This window comes from Kryptolebias marmoratus, linkage group LG11 (genome assembly GCF_001649575.2).
Source record: "Kryptolebias marmoratus isolate JLee-2015 linkage group LG11, ASM164957v2, whole genome shotgun sequence".
NCBI classification, from domain to species: Eukaryota; Metazoa; Chordata; class Actinopteri; order Cyprinodontiformes; family Rivulidae; genus Kryptolebias; species Kryptolebias marmoratus.
The window spans coordinates 5,384,485-5,403,851 of NC_051440.1; the positions used below are offsets into that span (position 1 = coordinate 5,384,485).

A 19,367-nucleotide genomic window follows, 5' to 3' on the forward strand; every position below is an offset into this window, starting at 1 on the left:
ACTGATTGTGTTGCAGCAGAGGCAGGTGTGCCAGGGGCTCCTTGGGCGCGATCCGTGCGGAGATATGTGCGCCGCGGTGCCTCCGTGCGCCCGTCCTCGCGTGATTTGGTGATTTTCAGCAGCGCAGTGCTGACAGAATACCTAAAAGTGAGGGGTGACTCATGCTCATCACTGACCTCACAGACTGGCGTTACTTCAGCCAATCAGCTGCCTGCAGATGTTCTCCACTGGGCGGGAGCGGGCACGCATTCCTCTCCAATGAGAACATCCTTTCATTCATAAAGTGGTAAGGGCAGTTTTTCTCTGTCGGAAGCGTGGGTTTGGAGCGTTTCATAATTCTGACTGAAACCGTCTAACCTGTTCTAGAAGCAGCCAATGGCTGAGGTCGGATGGGAGCTGCCGTAATGTCCATCCAATCACAACGCACTCCGGTCTCTCTCAGCTCCGCCCCTCCCTCATACAGATAATCGAATGAATGGGAGGGAAAGCTGCGGGGTTGAATGACAGGCACATGAGCCTATCGGAGGTGGAGGACCAGCTGCGGGACGGCTTCTGCAGCCGGTGAGCAGCAGAGGGGGGCGGTGCGCTTCAAATCAGGCTAGACAAGTGTTGAGGGAGTGTGTGTGTGTGTGTATATGAGTGTGTGTGTGATGCTACAACCTCCTTATAAAGGGAGTCTCTCTCACGTTGTGGCTTGGAAATTAGAGCACATTGCCTAAAATTGAGGTCTCCACATACACACTCTCTCACACAAGCCGAGTCACCGACAGCCGCCGCCACAAGCTTTGGATGAACATGGAGGAAGTGATCCGCAGGGCCGAGACGCCTCTCCTCTGGGTCGGTGCGTTCACCGTGGCCTCCCTGACGCTGTGGCTCCTCTACAGGCTCCTCACAGGCTTCAGGATCTGGATCTTGGGGAACGGACAGCTTCTCTCTCCGAAGCTGGGCAAATGGGCAGGTGAGTCGAGTTGGAGCAGGGTTTTTTTTTTTCTTTCTTTTTTTTTGCCTTTCACGCCATGACGGTGAAGAAAAACAAGAGGTGGACTTCCAACCCCCCCAGAACAAGGTCTCAAACTTATTGCACTTAGTCAAGCTGTATCCCCAGTGCGTTTTTTGTGACTTTTTAGTTCAAGGGTGGTGGGATTGGAGGGGCTGTTGTTGCGTAACAAGCGCAGATGTAGCAGCTGATTGACTGGCTGATTGACTGGCTGATTGACATTACTGGGCTTTATTAGCTCAACAAAAAAATATATGTATCTCGCCGTGTGCTGCCAAAACTCCAATCAGGGTTTTCACCCACATTTGAAGCCCTGTGGGTGTGTGTGTGGAGAGGGGGGAGAGGAGAGAGAGGGGGTGTGGGAGGAGGTGCCCCACAATGGTGAGGCATAAGCCAAATTGCGCAGGCTATGCGCACTTTTCAGAAATGTGCTCTCTCTCTTTCTCTCAGAGCCCCACTGAACCACAGAATGGAAGCATAAATCCAGGTGCTCCATCAAAAACGTGACCCAGATCCATTTCCAAAGTTGATTGACTGACGCGTCTTAGTGCGCCGAAAATGTGCATTTCCCTTACTTTTCTTGTCATTTTCTTAAATGGTGACATTGCCCCAGTTCTTTATTTTTTGCCCTACATGTTGTTGTTTTTTTAATGTCAAGACCAAAATCATATTAAGCAAATTGGACACAATGCGCTCGTTTGGATCAAATAAAAGCCACCCAGCCGTCCTGGTTGAGTATTTTCGGCGTGTTGAGCGACTTAATAGTCTCAGAGGAGTCTCCTTGCCTCGGCTTGACCCACTTCCTTCTCCAGCCTCCTGCTTCAGTGATGACTGCTGCGTCTGGAGCCTCTTCTCTTGCTGCGCAATCTGCGAGCCAGGCGCTTTAATTTAGGGTGGACATTCTTTCCTTAAAACAATAATTCTGATTTAAAAGGGTGGGTGAAAAGCACCTCAGGTGGCGTAAATTCTTGATTATATAGACTTGTAAGTAACCTATGACGCACATCAGCCAGTAATCTGATTATTTTTAATTGCATAAGTGATGTTTAATTGACGCCCCATAAGATGGGTGACAACGGGGTTGAGCGCCTTTATGAACCATTATTGGACTTTTCTATTGTATTTTATTTTTCTCGTGGTTCTGACTGAATAAATGCGGAGGAATGCCGGTGCACTCTGATGATTCATGCTTGCTCATCGTCATCCATTGGTCTGACTGCTTACTCCCCCACCCCACCTCACCCCTCCCCTCCCCAACACATTCTAACTTCTTACCAGAGGGGGCTCTTTACTGCATCTTGTGTGACCAGAACAGATTCAGTTTTAAAGATTTAACAGGGAACTTCTTCCATACTCGTTTTTTTCTTTTCTTTCATTCTTTGTGAACTCCCTGAAATCAGTCCGTGCCACCAGTCTGACCAGTCTGACTCCAGAGTCTCCAGTCAGAAAACGGTTGGGAGATTGCAGGAGGTGAACAGGTATGAGGGGTGGGGTGGTGGTGAGAAGTGAGCCAGGGCTGTCCTCCTCCTCCTCAGCAGGTCGGACCAGGTGGGCTGGTGCAGCCAGTCTAGGCGGTGGTGTTTTTTTCCCTTCCTTTAAACACACACATCAGGTGTTGACTCCTTATCCCCAGCTTTTAGCATCTACTGTTGCAACGTGTTCTCTCTAACTGAGAAATGGTAAAAGTATATTTTAGGTTTGTAAAACTCATCTCCTTTAAATGTATTTGTGTTGAGTGTTAATTTGTTGTGAAAAAATGACTTATGTGGCCCCAAATGCAGCTACAGAAATGTGCTTCAAGTTCCCAGACAATTGTTGCGTTTCACTTTAAATGCATTATCTCAGACAAACCTCTTCCTGATCATCTAAGAGTTTCCATCAGTTTGCATGTGTTCTAGTAAAAAGAAACTTGATGACCCGGCTGATTACATGGCTACCTTTGCAAGATAAAGGTGCATCAGATGGAGTGTTCTCTCTCAGAGCAGGTTTTTCTCAGGAAAACCCAGTAACTGGACCCGTTTTTAAATCGAGGGGCCCCTAGTGGCGAATCAGAGCATTGCAGTGTGATAAAGGCTTCCCCAGCCTCCCTACTGCACTGCACACTCCTCATCTGCTGCTCTCCACAGCCAAGACTGCAGCTCACGTTTTGCTCTTCCTTGCCTGAATCTTCACCAAAGAAGTGATAATTTGCAAATAAATAAATTAGACTTTTGGAGCATTTTTTTTTTTTTTTTAGATATTCCCTGTAGCGCACAATCATCTTTCTGTCACAAACATATTCAACCTTAGGAATTATTCAAAAGTAATCTATTTATAGTGCACAAAAGAGTTTCTGCATGTTTACATAGTTTTCCACCCCCTCCTTTTAGTGTAAGACCCCAGTTTCTCATATTATATAAGAGAGCTGGTGTCTGTTCTGCTTTATGCTTGTAAAACTCCATTACAAGGAAATAAATTTAAACCAAGTGGAGCTTTATGTGGGGATGGGTGGGGTTGCGAAAAATCCCCCTCGCTCCCTGTTCTCCTCTTGGATGTGAGTTTATTGAGAAAACGGTTTGATTATATAAGAAGGATGCAGCCATTCATCAGCATAACGGATGAGTGACTAAGACTGTGGTCAGCACTTATGCAAGATTTTTAGACTTTATTACTCCTGAAGGGCAGTCAAACTAGTTTACCATTTAAAGTTCTTTGAAAATCCAAAATATGGAGCAGCATTATGACTAATTTAAGTGTTTAATTTTTTATGAATAGATGTTCATTTATGGTAGAGAGGAGAATGTGCACACGTGAATGAAATGTATTGCTGATGATGCAGGGACTCTTCTTTATCTGTGTGTGGGAGGAAAGAGCACTGCTGTTCATGTGACGAACACGCTCTATCACACGTGTCTGAGCAAAGGATGCTGGGTAAAAATAAAATCCCCTGCATCTCTCCCCATTTTAAGCCCTTTTCAATCTCTTACTCCCCCTCTCACTTCATCTCACACCCCCATCCTGTGAGAGAGTGTGCTTCTCTGTATGTGACACTCCTTACAGTATCACTTTCTGATTGTGGTGTTCTCAGTCTCCTGTTTATCGGTCACATACTTCACCTGCCAACAGGTTCTCACATTGACTGAAGGAGCACATTTAAAGGAAATGTTGCATTTGGATGACTTTTTTTTTTTAATAAAAAAAGTTAACCTTAAGCTGCTTTAAAAGCCGTTCCAAGCTTACTTTCTATTGATTAGTGTTTCAAAAGTAAAATTTGGGGCCCTTGTGCTGGGAGGGAGGAGGGGGGGGAGCTCAAATCAGAAAAAGGTTTTTATCCAGTCAAAGACCAAACTTAAACAAAAGTGCCCATAGACTGTCAGGGGTGCCAGCAAAGGGTAGCCAGAGGGCCAGTTGCCCACTTCTATGAATTTGCTAATCTTGTTGGCAGAAGATCTTCTGAACCACTCGATGGATTTTCATGAAACTGTCAAAATAATCATTGGATGTACGTCTGATTAATTTTTGGAGTAAACCTGATTCAAAATGGCTGCCACGGATTACTGACTTAAGCAAATGCAGAAATGACTAACTCAGTCCATTTTACAGATATTGAGGTAAAATCTGATGTGGTAGTGGCTGAGAGCCATCATCAATATATGCTGAATGTTAACAGATCTCTCAAAATCTTTAAAACGTTAGCATAAAAGGCAGCAGTCAAAATGCATTCTTTGAAAGAATGCTGGTTTCAATCCTAAATATGAATTTAGGAGTGAAGAGAGCAAGCTTCAATGAGTTGAGTAAGTTTGGGCTGTTCTCCGTAGTGTCGATGGTAAAATAAAACTGAGATAGGCCTATATCCCACGCTGAAGTATTTTTCAAATATCACATTTATGACATAACACTCCTAAAGTTCTGTTATTGCTTTAAAGTGGGCCCCCACCTGGCAAATTTCTGGAGGCTCATCTGTAAAAGGCTGTAAAAGTATTTTAACTTTAAAACACTACAGTCTCTCAAATTCCTTTACAAGGTGTCATTTTCACATTTATGAAGTAGGTGAAAAGTCACGCCATTTTCAAGTGGCACTTTTTATCATTTGGTGTGATGCCAAAAGTAGTTTAGTTGGGAGATACTGCCATCAGTCAGACGTCAGACCTTCTAGGATGGGCTCAGAAAGAATGTACTGTATGAAGTTTTAATTTATCAAGTTTCATCACCGAACCTCTGCTCAAATATTTGAAGGAAGTTGGCAGATAAATTCATTGCGCAAAGGGATATCGAAGATGGAATGTTGTATAACTGATTTGGAGGCTCACTGGGGTAAAGGTTCCCTGTTAAATCTTTAAAAAAGGTTGCTTTCAGGGGTCATTAATTTTTCACTTTTGTTGTTGTTTGTTTTTCTTGGAGAGGCAGGAAGATGAAGAAGCAGGAACATTTTAATAAAGAAAATCTACCCAGTAGTACATAAGCAATTACATTTAGTGAGTTCAAATACCATCCCACCCCCACTCCACCCCATCACTTTGAGCCAGTTGGGTTTTATGCTTAAACTTGGCCATCTCAAAGTTGTTGTGGGTAAAACTTTATTTTTACTTTAGTCAGAGAATGCAGCTACAGAGGAAAAACAAGGATATGTTTTCTCTCTGTGCCCAAATATAGAAACTGTTTCTATCTTGAGCAGCTCTGAAGTGCAGGTTTTATTTTTTGCTCTTGTCTCACTCTCCCTCACCATCTCCTTCAAGCTTTATTTTTGTTGACTTTTACATTAACCATGTCACTTGCCTCATTTGTGTGTGTATTTTTGAATGTGAGAGGTGGGTGGATTGAGATTTTTTTTTTTTTTTTTTTTTCTTTCCTGGGGTGCGACAGATTATATAACAGTACGTAAGGAGAGTGGGGTACACGAAGACTGCAGTCTTTGCTCATTGAGAATCTTGATTTAGGATTCTGAATGTGATTTGTTTTTCCAATTCTTTTTTTGCCTAACACAAATGGTGATTCTCACACAAGGTCCAGCTTGATGCATGTTCTTGCCTGTTTCCAGTGCTCATCTGATCATATCCTGTTTTTCCTCCTCCCAGCTTGCAATGCTCACTCTGGCATTAGGGCTTTGGGTGGAGGGCTCAGGATCCAGCATCACCATGGCTGTCGTGGCATCTTGTTGGTATTCAGGTGTTGCGGCAGGCAGCGCCCAGACGAGGCAGTGGAGGCGCTGCTATTTTTACTCCTCTTGCTGCTTTTTTTAGACCCTCGGAATAGTGAGCAGGCAGGGGCTGCTCTGCTGCCGAGGAGGGAGGGAGGCAGGAAAGGCTGGCGGGGGATGTCAGTTTCTCTGAATGTGTTGTGCAGCAGGAGCCAAAGCTGAGCTGCAGTGCAAACGCGCCCCCATCAGGGTGCCTTAAATCCAGCAGTGCTGGACCAGTTTCTCAAAGGTGATGGGATGAAGAGGGGGGCAGTGGGTTCAGAGAAGTGATGGGAGGAATGAGTGAGGCGGTGTCCACCCCCATTTCACCAACCCTTTTTTTTTTTTTAATTTATTTTTTAACACAGCTTTTTAGTGCGCCAACATGCTTTCACCATGGTGGCGTCAGTGCTGCTGTCACTCACGTGCTTGCTTACATCTGTGTTCTTTGTTGCGCTGGAGCTTTAAGTCGCTGATGTCATGATCACGTGATGGGGATATTAAATCCTGCTGGGAGCACTGGAATGGAGAACAGGCAGCTGGCTTTAGCTGGGGGACGTTGGGAGATTTTTTTTTTTTTCTGAATATTCTGATTATTTATTTTCTTTAAAGCTTGAAGCACACAGGGTCTCCATATATACCCCCTCCCCCAACGTATCCACACGCACTCAGTTCACAATGTTTATTGAGAAAAGGGTACTATTATATAATGGATGGGAGGAGTGCAGCCATTCATAAGCACGAGGACCGCTGGAAAAGGGGAATGGGTTTTGGTTGATTACGGCTCAGCAGTAACATCATGTAAATATCATATAATCTTTTCATAGGCAAAAATTATTTTAGTTTTGCATTATTTTGTGTTGAGCAAATCTTTGAATACATATTTATTTTGCCTTCTCATTTCCACTGCTGAAGCCAAAGTATTACTGTAACAAGAGCAGGAAGTAAAAACAATCTTCAAAAAGTGATTATCTGTTAAGCTGTGCTGATTTAATGTCCCCAGCATTTCTAGTGCTTTTTATTTTTTTGAGTGGGGGGCATATATTTCAAATGCATAGCATAGTCCGGATGTCATTAGATAAAAGCTTGTTTTTAACCTTTGCACTTGGAAAACTACTAACTGCATTCCTAAAGTGTGTGACATGTCTGACACAAACTCATGCGTCATCAGTATGAAAGATTGCACTGACATGGTGGAATTCACAAGGTGCTCCTGTACTTGCATTTTAACCACACGCAGTAACGCATACTTGCATTATTGCGTGTGCACATAACTGTGTGTCACATAGTTCAAGCAGTTGTGCTGTTCGTGCATGCTTGTGCATTCCAGTTTTCATTCCACCTTACAGGTTCTATCCCTTCGACCTGATACTCGATGGTTTGAGCAAATGACGTGCAGCCCAACTGCCTTTTCGTGGCATCTATTGTCTTCCTTGAAGAAGAATGTAGTTGGTGTCTTGAGGTTTTTACTTGTGTTAATTAGCTCATTCGTTCAAGATTATTTTTTAAAGTTATTGTTCCTTGTAGGTGTCCATTTACCTAATTAAGAGTTGAAAAGGTGTTTTTTATCACGTGTTGGTACTTTGCTTTACTGCTGTAAACTTGTAGCTCCAGTTGTGCTGCTTTTCATTCTTCACGTCTAATATTCACATTAAGTATAAACGCTGAAACTTGTAGAACAGCCTTATTCACCTCCATGTTGATGAGGCTTGCCCCCCACCACCACCACCACACACACACACACACAGCCATTTTTCTTTGCAGCAACTGTAGCCTCTCCCTGCCTCTGCCCCCCACCTGCCTCTGCAGCCAGAACCTGATTTGGTACAGCCTGTTCCCATTGAGGCTTTTCTGCCATGGAGCATTTCATTCTTAACATGGGGAGGTTTAAAAATAACTGGGGATTCTTGGTCTTTTTTTTTTTTCCTTCTTTTTCTTCTTGTTTCTCTTTTGACTTTGCTCATTCTCACATTCTCACTTCTCTCCTCATTCACTCACCCCTCTCTTCTCCTCCACTGTGATCTCTATTCTGTCTTTCTCCTCCACTCTTTTGTTCTCTTGCTTCGCTCCAGTTCTATTTTTAGCCACCCCCAGGATCCCTCCCTACCCCACTTCACCCTCCTCCTTTCTCCATGTTCGTCATCACCCCCTCCTCTCCGCATCCCCTCATCTTGTCGTTTTTTTTATCCCTCCTCAGCTCTTTGCAAGAGAATGTCCTCTACCTTTATTAATTTTTCACTGAGCCTTGCTTATAAATTCCTGATTTACAACGAACTGTATGCGTAGACTACCGCTGCACTTTGTTTCTTCATCATGTTAAGGTCTCCACTTGCATTTTGGTTTGGATTTCTCTCTTTCTCATCCTCTTTTATCCATCCTTTCTCGCCATCCTCCCATCAATCAAGGAGGGGCTGGGGGTTGATGGGCAGTGAAGGTTTAAAAATAGCCCCTTTTCCTTGACAAGGTGAAGACAAACCCTGAACACTACCAAAACATCTCCTCATGCTTCAGCCTCTTCACTGTCTTCTGTTGTGCCTTACATTTATCAAATCGTTCACATTTTCAACTAAAAAGCTTGTTCAGCCCGGCTGGTCTGATTTGATGGTGTTAAAATATTGATTAGGGGCTAAAATCATTTGCAGGAAATTGTTTCGTTTTTTTTTTTTTTTTTTTTTTTTACATCAATGAATCAGCTTTTAAAGAACTTATTGGTGTGAGCTACGTGAATCCCTTTATTGCTTTTTCTTGGTCACTTCATTTCCATCTGCTTCTCTATTGTCTTAATCTGCTCTTTGTGTTTTCTCTGGTTCAGAACATCTTAAACTGTAGCATATCTACTCCCAAACTGTTGCTATGTCTGTTTGGGTATGTTGGGGTTTTTTTTGGCTGAGTTAAAAAGCTGTCAGTGCAGAGCTTAAAGCAGTCCTTCCCATGTGGCAGGTGAGTTATATAGCAGGGTGTGTCTTTAACAGATTTGCTTTGTCTGCATTTAAAGACCTCTGGCTTAGCTCCACATTCGGGCGTTGAAGGTTGCAAAGCAGCCAAACCTGATGCAAACATGCCAGAACTTTCTGAGCAAAAACACGATTTGCGAGTGCTGAGATGATTACTTCTTTTTTTCCCCCCCTGATGGAGCAAGACTGAGCTTGCTTCTTAAGCATTTTATCAAAGTCACAGGGAAGTTCAAATTAATCATTTTAGTCGGAATTATTTCACAAACTTTTACTTAAAAAGATATCGACTTGACCCGAGCTGTGCTGTGAGTTTATCAAAAGAACCAAAACTCACCTTTTTTTGTGTATTTTTGTCTTTCTGTTTCACTCCAGTTGTGACAGGAGCCACGGATGGAATTGGGAAATCCTACGCAGAGGAGGTAAGAGTTGTGGATCCTTATTTATTTATTTATTTTTTGAAAATCTGACACACACACACCATGTTTGCTCATAGGCCAGAGACACTTGGACACAGCCTCACAAGAGTTCAGACCAGGATAACAAACATCTGATTACGACCACTCTTTGTGGTGTCCATGGTTTTAATCTTGTTTTAGACAAAGTAAGAAGTACACAAGTCCAGATATGTTATCCATATGTGGTGACTGGATGCATTTTAGATGCTCTAGAAGTTTAAACGCACCTGTGTAAAGTCGGGTAACCTCAACAGCTGGTGCTTCTTTTTATTGCTGTGTATATTTGTCATCTTGTTCTAATCAGTAGTTGCAAATACTGTTTAAAACATTATTAAACATGTTCTTCATCATGAAGTTGTTGGGTTTTGAGTAAATTTAGAATCTTCATCATTAGACTGACCACAATGAATTGCAGGAAAATTGTGACCAAACTTTTCTTTCCTTTATTTTTTCTTTTTAGCTGGCTCGTCGAGGATTTGCCATGATGTTAATCAGCCGCTCGCAGGACAAGTTGAATGATGTAGCCAGATCACTTGGTGAGTGTGTGTGTGTGTATTGTAATAAAGGGTGTTGGCTTCCGCAGCGTTAAAGATAACCGTTTGGGATTGATTCCCAGCGCTGGGAGTTGTGAGGATGTTGTACAAACAGGCAGCGACATCCAGCTATCAATCAGCTCCATCAGTTCCTCATTTTTCCATCATAAAGGGGATGCATTTAGAACTAATTTAAATATAAATTAAGATTGTTGGCTCTTCAGTTTTTCTGAGCCTTGTGGGAAAATGGTTGAATACTTCTTCCTTGTTGAGGGCGAGTCTTCACCTCAAAGTTTAAGTATCTGGCAGTCTTCTTCATGTAGGGATGGAGTGGAAGAGGGATCATTGGATCTGGGCATCGTTTGCAGTAATGAGGGTGTTGTTTTGGTCTGTTGTGATGAAGAAAAAGTTGAGATGAAATAAACTCTCTCTCTTTACTGGTCCAGCTGTGTTCCAACCCTCACCTATGGTCATTCAGTACAGATCATGACAGAAAGGAAAATGATTCTTGATACAATTAGATGAAATAAGATTTCTCTGTATGGTATGTCCCACTGGAAGGATACCTCAGGGCAGACCCATAACTTGCTGGAGAGACTGTAACTTCTCTGGCCTGGGATCCCCCCCCCCCAGAAGAACTGGACTGTCACTGGGGAGAAGGATGTCTGGGTGTTCCTCCATGGACCTGTTGCCTCTGCAACCTGACCATGGATAGGCAGCAGAAAAAAAAGGATGTAACATTTAGTTTGTGGGGAAAAAAACAAACACTTTTTCTCTTACATATGTGTAGAGTGAAGGATGGCAATCTATTGCTGCGACAGGTGTTCATATTTGAATCGCAGATTGTAATTTTTATATAGATTGTGGTATTGACATGCATTTTAGGTGCAGCTTTTCATATTTTACATACTGTTAGGCCTAGCTTATGTTTTGATAGAATCACAATGAAACTGAAACCTGAAAAGGATGGGTTAAATATCCAGTCTGCTAAAGAAAAGTCTTTCGTTGACGTTTTCCTCATTGATGAATCAGGCTTTACTCATTCAGGATTTTTAACTCGTGATAACCGGTCTTCCATGTGAGAGGAAATGGCTTTTATCCACCTTTGTTCTGGCTTCAGACTTTAGCACAGCCTGAATGGTGAATGTGCACCCGTCCCTCTGTTGATGGTGGCCATTTCCACAACTTGGTGGTGTCTTTTCCATCTGTCTCCTGATGGTTCCCACAGAGCGTTTTTCCCCTGTTGTGCTTCAAGTCAAAAGAGGGGGCTGATGGGTAGTCACGAGCAGGGAGCGGCTTGCCAAACTCTGGCACTCCTCGCTCACGATTAGTCTGACAAACCCACCCTCTTTGCCATGTAACCTGGCAACCCTCCCTGTCCCACCTATAATTTTATCTTTCTGCATGCTTCCCCTCTATTTTTTTTCCTTTTTCCTTTTAATCATATTATTTGAATCTCAGCTGTGTTTTATGGCTGACTCCAAAGTACTCCTCCAGTTTGATGGCTAACAGTGCTGCTTCAGTCATCACATCTTTATGATGTTTGATAAACAGAATGTCTCGTTGTAGTTCTGACTTTCTAAACTAGATATAGATCTTTATGGAGGCTTCAACATCTAAAATCCAGTAATGGTGTTCCTCTCCCTTTTGCCATCTATCTGCTGAACAAGACTTTGGACAATGGATTCTAATTGCAGCAGGCACGTCAAACATGAGGTAGAGGGGTCGAGGAAGACCACTGGGGTGGTTTGTTGGTGCACAGCGCCCTCTTCAGTTCTGCTCTGACAGTGACCCGTTTTCAAAAAAATTCTCCTTTTTCTCTGAAGTTTTTGGAAACAGGAATGATCTGTTTTGGCTGCATTTGTGACACATGGTGTGATTGAGCAGGCTGAATGATCTTGTATTCAGTCATTTTTGTCTGTTTTATAGAAACTTCATTTGTTCAGCGTAACTTTTAACTTTTCAAAGTTTCTGCCTCACTGCGACAGTATAACTAATGAAATCTTATCTCTCACAGAGGAGCAGTTCAAAGTGGAGACCAGGACAGTTGCTGTCGATTTTGGGAAAACCGACATTTATCCCAAGATTGAAGCAGGACTGGACGGTCTGGAGATCGGGGTTCTAGGTAAGAGCTGATTGTTGCTTCTTTTCCTCCCTGATGATTGAACTTGTGCATATTTTCATTGTTTTGTTTTCTGTGAATCAACTGAACAAAGTAATTTCGTAATGAATTTTCCCACAGAGGGAAACAAATAAATACAACCTTTGTCAGGCAGCTTTAAAGAGCTTTTCTCCTTATGTGTGGAGATATTCAGTCTTTCACAAGAACAGTTTGGCCTTAATTGAACTGATGACAGGTTTTCTTAAGTTTTTACCTTACATTTAAAGCATCTTGCATTTTTGTGCAAACTGTGTTGCTCATGTTGTGAAAGTGCAAAATATTGTGGCTCTTTTAAGTCCTTCACACATTATGCTAACTTGATAAATCATTAATCAGGTAAATGCCCACATTTATATAACTTGATTTCAAATCAAATTTACCCATATGCATTTTGTGTTGGATATCTTAGTTTACAGACATGCAGAAGCTCTAAATGTTTGCCATGTGTAGAGGTTTGGGTTCCGTGGTTCACGTTGTGCCTTTTGAGCAGAGCATTTAAGGAACTCTTTGTTCTTTTTTTCTGATACCAGTTGTGCTCTACTGGTTGCAAGGTGTGGCTGAGTCTTTAGTAACTGCATATCTGTAGCTTGTTTGCTTTTGCTGCCACCTTCTGGTAAATTTTTAGGACAATTTAAGCTCATGGTGTTTTTATTTAAAAAAACAAAAAACAAAAAAAAAAACTGAAGTAATTCCCCTTTTTTTTTTTTTTCTTTTTTTTCTTTTTTTTTTTTTTTTTTTTTTTCTTCCACAGTTAACAATGTTGGTGTGTCTTATCCCTACCCGGAGTACTACCTCCACATTCCTGATCTGGAAAACGTGAGTGATCTGTATTTGTGGATGAAAATCCTCAAGTCCTCCTTGGCAGAGAGTGTAATTCTGAATGTGTAATAAAAAATCTGGTCTTCTTGGGTTTAGAATATCAGTGCAGTTCTGTTCATTCATCTGACTGTTGATCTGTGTGTTTCAGTTCATAACAAATATGATCAACGTCAACATGACCTCACTGTGCCAAGTAAGTTGGAGGGATTCTGCTCACTTTCTGCCAAAACTAGCCACCATTAGCACAATCCAAATGTGTTTTTTGAAGCCAATCTACGGAAGTCATCTTCTCCTGTTTTGTGGTATCTTTCTTTTTCCTCCTTTTCTGTTGTTCCTGCTGTGGTACCTGCAGTCTCCGTTGTTCCCAAAGCAACGGTGGACTACACCAACGCTGTCTGTACTCTCCACCCACACAACTCTTTCTCTCTGCTGCTTTCTGCTTGTCTCTCTCTCTTTAGCCCTTCTACTTTTAGCTATTTTTTCCTGCCCTCTTGTTTCCATCATCCCTTGTTTTCTTTTCTTTTTCTTGAGTTGTTTATGAACTGTTGTTAATGTGATGTCTTTTTGTAGATGACCCGACTTGTGCTGCCCAGAATGGTTGGGAGGTGAGTTCAAATGACAGGCTTCCATGTTTTGCGACATGACTGCAGTCAAATATCAGTGTCATGAATGATGTGGCACAGAGCGAAACAAAAGAATCCTCTAATTAGAAAATCATTTGAGTTTATTTTTTTAAAATAAGAGCATCTGGGGGAAATGCTGCTTCATAAAGCTGGCACTTCTCACTGTGAAGTGGGACAAGAAATCCTCATTGAGCTCGTTTCCATCGCTGCATCTCTTCTCCTTCTTTGTTCGCAATGCTGACAAGCTTTCAATTCACACAAAGTGCTCTTCCCTCCTGATTGGCTCCTCTTTTCCCATGTGATTCCCGCCAGCCAATAGCAGCAGAGGCACATTTGGTGCCGTGTGAGGCTGGAGCATCTTCACTACATCACTGCAGCAACAGGCTGCCATGGCAACGTACACGACCACTACCACACTGTGTTTAGTGTGTGTGCCACTCCAATACCACTTTTGTGTGAATTTGTCAGTGTGGTAAATGTTTATAGACATAAAGTTCCCATTGGGTTAAAAGTTAGTCTGTGAATGTGAGGGGAAAAAATAACTAGAAAAAGTTGACTTGTGGTTTAAAACTTATTTTATCTTAACAAAATTATTTTTAAGTGGTTTTTTTTTTCCCCCTTTAGGTCCAAAGGTGTTATCCTCAACATCTCGTCTGCCAGCGGCATGTACCCTGTCCCGCTGCTTACAGTTTACTCTGCAACCAAGGTTTGTGTTTTAATCTGGGTTTGTGACCCCTCTAAATGACAAATCTTTCTAGAGACTGGTCTTAATGAAAGGCCTAGCATTCCTTGACTCATTGCATAGCGCCTGCCATCTACTGTGCCAGTATTTTAAACCAATATTGTGTGCAATTTGTTAGCGCTCACAAAATGTGTAGTTGATTACTTCCAGCTACTACCATGTCAAACGTTTAGCTCTGTATTTGCAAAATTGACAGTTATTTCCATTTGTTTGGGGTTTTTTTTTTTTGTAAGATTGATTAGCTGTGGCAGCCATCTTGAATCAGTTATAGATGTACATTCAGTCATTACTTTCTGAGAGTTTCATTAAAGTTCATCCAGTGGTTCATTAGATATTTTTATAAAAGACAGACTAACAAATTAGCAATGAGCACAGACAGAGACAACCACATTATCGCCTACCTTTCATGGTGGTGGCTAGTAATTTGTATTATGACAACACATTTTATTTTCTATTCCTTTTAACCCATTTCTTTCAACTAAACAGCAGTGCTAGCAGAGCGGCCTGTTAAGTTTGACCGTGTTTTGTCCTTTTGTCTGCAGGCCTTTATAGATTTCTTCTCTCGTGGCCTCCAGGAGGAGTACAGGCGTCAGGGCATCATTATCCAGGTGAGTTTAAAGATTAAATCTTCTTTCATCGTGAAAAGGACTTTTTAGGATGATGTTAACCCTTTGTTTTTTTGTTTTTTTTTAAGCTTGTTTACATTTTAAATGTTGAAACCAAAGATTCCTAGGAGTAGCTGGCATTGAAGTTTTCTGTGTAGCATCATCCACAAACTGCATCTTGTTTATTTTTTACAGTATTATGTCAGTCTCTCAAAATAAATCAAAGTGTTTAAAGGTCTATTGCTGAGCTTTTTAACTTTATCCTTTTGAATGGATATAATCCACAAAATAACTTCAGTCTGAAAACTGAGACCACAATTTGAAGCATAGGCACTTAATGTCATTTTAAATAAGCCCTGGCTGATCTGAATGTACATTCACTCATGTGCCACCTTGTGGTTAAAGTGTGTAGATGTTGTTTCAACTTTAATATATTTTCACCTTATGATAATGGGCATTAAAAAATACAGCAAAGATATTGGGTAAGGTGCATTTTTTTGTTAAAGCTAATCACATTTTCTTTATGCAGAGCGTATTGCCCTTCTTTGTTGCCACCAAAATGACTCGTATCAGGAAGCCCACCCTGGATAAGCCCACCCCAGAGCGTTATGTGGCAGCTGAGCTCAACACCGTGGGTCTGCAGACTCAGACCAACGGCTACTTCCCTCACGCTGTCATGGTAAGAAAGGACTTTTATTCCCCCCACCCTCTGCACTTAATTTTTTTTAATGACACTGGTAAATGAACTGCTTTTTTTTGTGGGGGCAATACACCTTTTTTTAATGGGATAGTTGAGCCACTTTGAAGTTGGTCTCTGTTTTTAAAAGAGAAATGTGAACAAATGAGTATCTCACTTGTTTAGATGCTTTTTGAATGGCCTCAATTTGGAGAAATGTCCAGCAGGGCTAACAGTCAAGACCACATTTGTAGACCTTTTACACTACCATCAGTATTTGATTACATGGATTTAACACTGAATTTTACAGATATTTCCAAAGGTAAATGGCAGCAGCAGCTAGGTGTAGCACTTCCTGTGCAGACTGGGAACATTTGATGCAAAAAATTCAGATTTCTGCTGAAATAACAACATGAGACGGTGATTTAAAGGTTTATAAAATGGTGAAGTGCTGTGAAATGCTAAAGATCCGCATTGATTTAAGACGGCAGTGATCCACTTCAGTCTTAGCTGTGTTCAGACTAGCCGGCAGCTTGTCAGACCTGTTTCACTCAACTCCATTCTTCCAAAATTTAAAGAGCTATCTACGACAAGTAAGGTAATTTTTCACTTTTTTCCGTTATTGATTGAAAATGGCTGAACTATCCTTAAGTTTAGCAAAGTTTAACATTCAGTTATGGTAGATATCCGTGATACAACCTGGCTGACTTCTAACCTTCTAATCTTTACAAAAAGTTTTCTAATAAAATATGTCCTTTTTTTAAATTATAATAATAAAAATAATAATTTAAAAAAGCTAACAAAAGTTGACATGGTAGGAAAAAAAAGTTGTCAGTCTCATTATTTTTCAGTTTAATAAAAAATAAATGTCAAGCAGAAAATCCCAGCGTTAAAGACAATTCTGGGTGGCAGAATATGTTTTCCTTAAAGGAATAGTCTGGTCATTTTTTAAGTTATGTTCTGTTAAATTGGTATAGAAGTCTTTGTTCAGGCTAGGCTAATGGCTAATCAAACTAGGGCCCATTCTTTACTGCTTTTCAAGCTTATAAAACAACTCTTAAAAGCCTTCCACTTTGAAAGAACTCTACATTAGCTAATATTAAACCTCTACACTTTAGCATGACACCTTTTTGTTTAGCTTATCATTGCTTTCCTAATGGAACAACATAAGTGTTACTACATGAATATATGTGCTGAGGACAGACATGTGTATGCTGGTGGTGCTGAGCCACAAATGTATCTGTTCACCCGATCAACATGTCGAGTCAGCAAGTTTTCTCAGCTGCCCTTTTCTCCACACTCTGTGCTGTATGAATGATGTCATGGCTAGGTACTAACTATATGATAGAACATCACTACAGAAATGACCAGACTATCTCTTTAAGATGGTGGGAGAATGTATTTGTAAAAGTTCACAGATCTTGTCTTTGTTAGAGCAGTTTGATCTGGCACCCGAATGAAACGCATACTTATGACATGAGAATCCTGCTGTGCCCAGTGAAGGCATGTCTCTAAATTTAATCTTTCCATCACAAAAATGTTTGTTGTAAATTCCCTGCATGTATTTATCTGGACTGTTTCCTTGATCGCAGGGCTGGGTGACCACCAGGCTGGTACCAAGCAGCATTGTTATCTTCCTGGGAGCCAGAATGAACCGCCTGCAGCGCACGGGTTATCTCAACAGGAGGAAGATGCGACAGCAGAAGAACGGCTCGAGCCTGAAGAGTGAATAGGAAGACGACGCAGGCAGCTGCTCCTTTTCGATCCCTTTCGATATTTAAGGAAGTAATGATCAGTCCTCCAAAGCTGCCTGAGATTTAACCAATTTGTGCCTTTCAGTCGAAACGCACATCTGAACCCGTGTGACCTTGAGTTTTGAAACTGCAACCCTCTGCCCTGAGTTTTGCCTGGGGAGAAACAGCCAAAGAAGTCAGAGTGAAAGGATTAAAAAAACTGTTGCTCTCGGCAAAGATCTTAATGTGTTTTTGTCACTCATGATGGGAATAATAAAGCCAAACAAGTGATGTGTTCCCCCTGCTGTTGTAAGCAGTGGGAAATGGTGATGGGTATCTTTTTTTTATATATATTGTTATTTATTATATATTTGTATAAAAATGTGTGCCAAACCCAGAACTTTAAAACTAGATAAGAACTTAATTATGTTAGATCTTTAAAATGGCAGAATCTGCTTCTTTTAATATCCCAGTTTGTCTGCTTCACTGAGCTTTCACCTTCTTTTATTTTCCTAATATTGCATGTTTGCTGTTTAAAATGTCACTTTGTGGTGGGGTTACCTTATCACTCATTCTAAGACGAAGTTTATTCTAACTCTACTGTGCCTTTTTCTGAACAACAAAGTTGGATTCAGTGACGGGGAGTTTGGTGGTTGTATTTCTTGTGACAGGTTTTTATCCACTGTCCATGTGAACTAGTTTCTTCCTCTTACTCACAATGTTTTCTTCTATTTATAATTTTAGCATCAAACTTGTAATAATATAACATCACTAGCAATGCTTCCGTTGGAAGAATAGTTCACATATCACCAAATATTTACTGTATTTTTTTTTTAAGGTAACTTTTTTTTGTAGTTTATTTCAATACAGTACCCCATATGATGTGGTCTGACTTAACAGTCTTGTGAATGTTTTGTTTTTTCTAGTCTTTTTATCAATGCTTGAAAATAAAATGTAAAATGCTTTGCATTTATTCTGATAACTTCTATTGTTAATAAAAGCTTTGGCAGAAAAGCTGTGCGCTGCTTTGTGTGTAAAGAACTCATCAAAATTCTGGTAAACTGTAGTCAGGCCTTCTTTAATCTTTTGGTTCTCATATGCACATTTATAAAAGGTACGACTGCTGACATAAACTTGTAGATCAGTGAGCTCTTCAGTACATTTTGGCTTGTGGAGAGGTTTGGGACACATCTGTCAACACTGTGATGACAATCTTTCATGTTCTAAAACAAATATGCCACATCTATCTATCGGTCTATCTGTCTATCTGTGTATTCAGGGTTCTGCAGTAAATGTAGTTGTCATCAGAGAGGTTCATCGTAAAGTCAACTATTTCCTTTTTAGTTGAGTTGATATCAAGACAACACATTTGACAGAATATGGCCATCATCATGCAGACAAGTGGATTTTAATGCACAGCAAACAAGTTAGAAACAAATCAAAGACTGTAGAGTTTGTGGAAGGGAATAAATAAATAAAAATGATGTTCTTTTGCATGCCAAAAAATATTAAAGTTTGACCAGCCCATTACAACCAAACCTGATCTTCTGCAGGTTCATTGTCTGCTGTAGTCTTCTAAAGTTGCTTTTTGGTGAGAAAAGAAAGTCAAATTGTTAAATAAAAAAAAAATATTTCCAAAGTGAATACAGCTTTTAGATGTTCATAAATTGCAAAAGACAAAAAAACAAAAAAAACTAAAAAATACTGTACTTTATTTAGAACACAAATTGTACAATGTCAAATATGAAACATATTTATATACAGCACACACATAGAACTGAAGAAATCATGAATTATCTATTTAAAAAAAATGTTTTCCAAAGTCTTTGGGTCATGAAACATTGGGTAATGGTCACCAGGCGATCTCCAGAAAATAAACTAAATGTAAAAAGATTACTAATGGAATATTTTTGC

At 40.8% G+C, this 19,367-nt stretch overlaps 1 protein-coding gene across 1 annotated transcript; it reads left to right on the forward strand.

Moving 5' to 3' along the window:
• The first annotated feature begins 697 nt into the window (after window positions 1-697).
• On the forward strand, window positions 698-18,467 carry hsd17b12a (hydroxysteroid (17-beta) dehydrogenase 12a). Its single transcript, XM_017432899.3, has 11 exons — window positions 698-958; window positions 9,479-9,525; window positions 10,022-10,097; window positions 12,112-12,219; window positions 13,007-13,071; window positions 13,223-13,267; window positions 13,645-13,679; window positions 14,322-14,403; window positions 14,982-15,047; window positions 15,574-15,723; window positions 17,313-18,467. The coding sequence occupies exons 1-11, from the start codon at window positions 790-792 to the stop codon at window positions 17,451-17,453; spliced, it is 984 nt and encodes a 327-aa protein (XP_017288388.1). The 5' UTR covers window positions 698-789; the 3' UTR covers window positions 17,454-18,467.
• The last annotated feature ends 900 nt before the right edge of the window (window positions 18,468-19,367 follow it).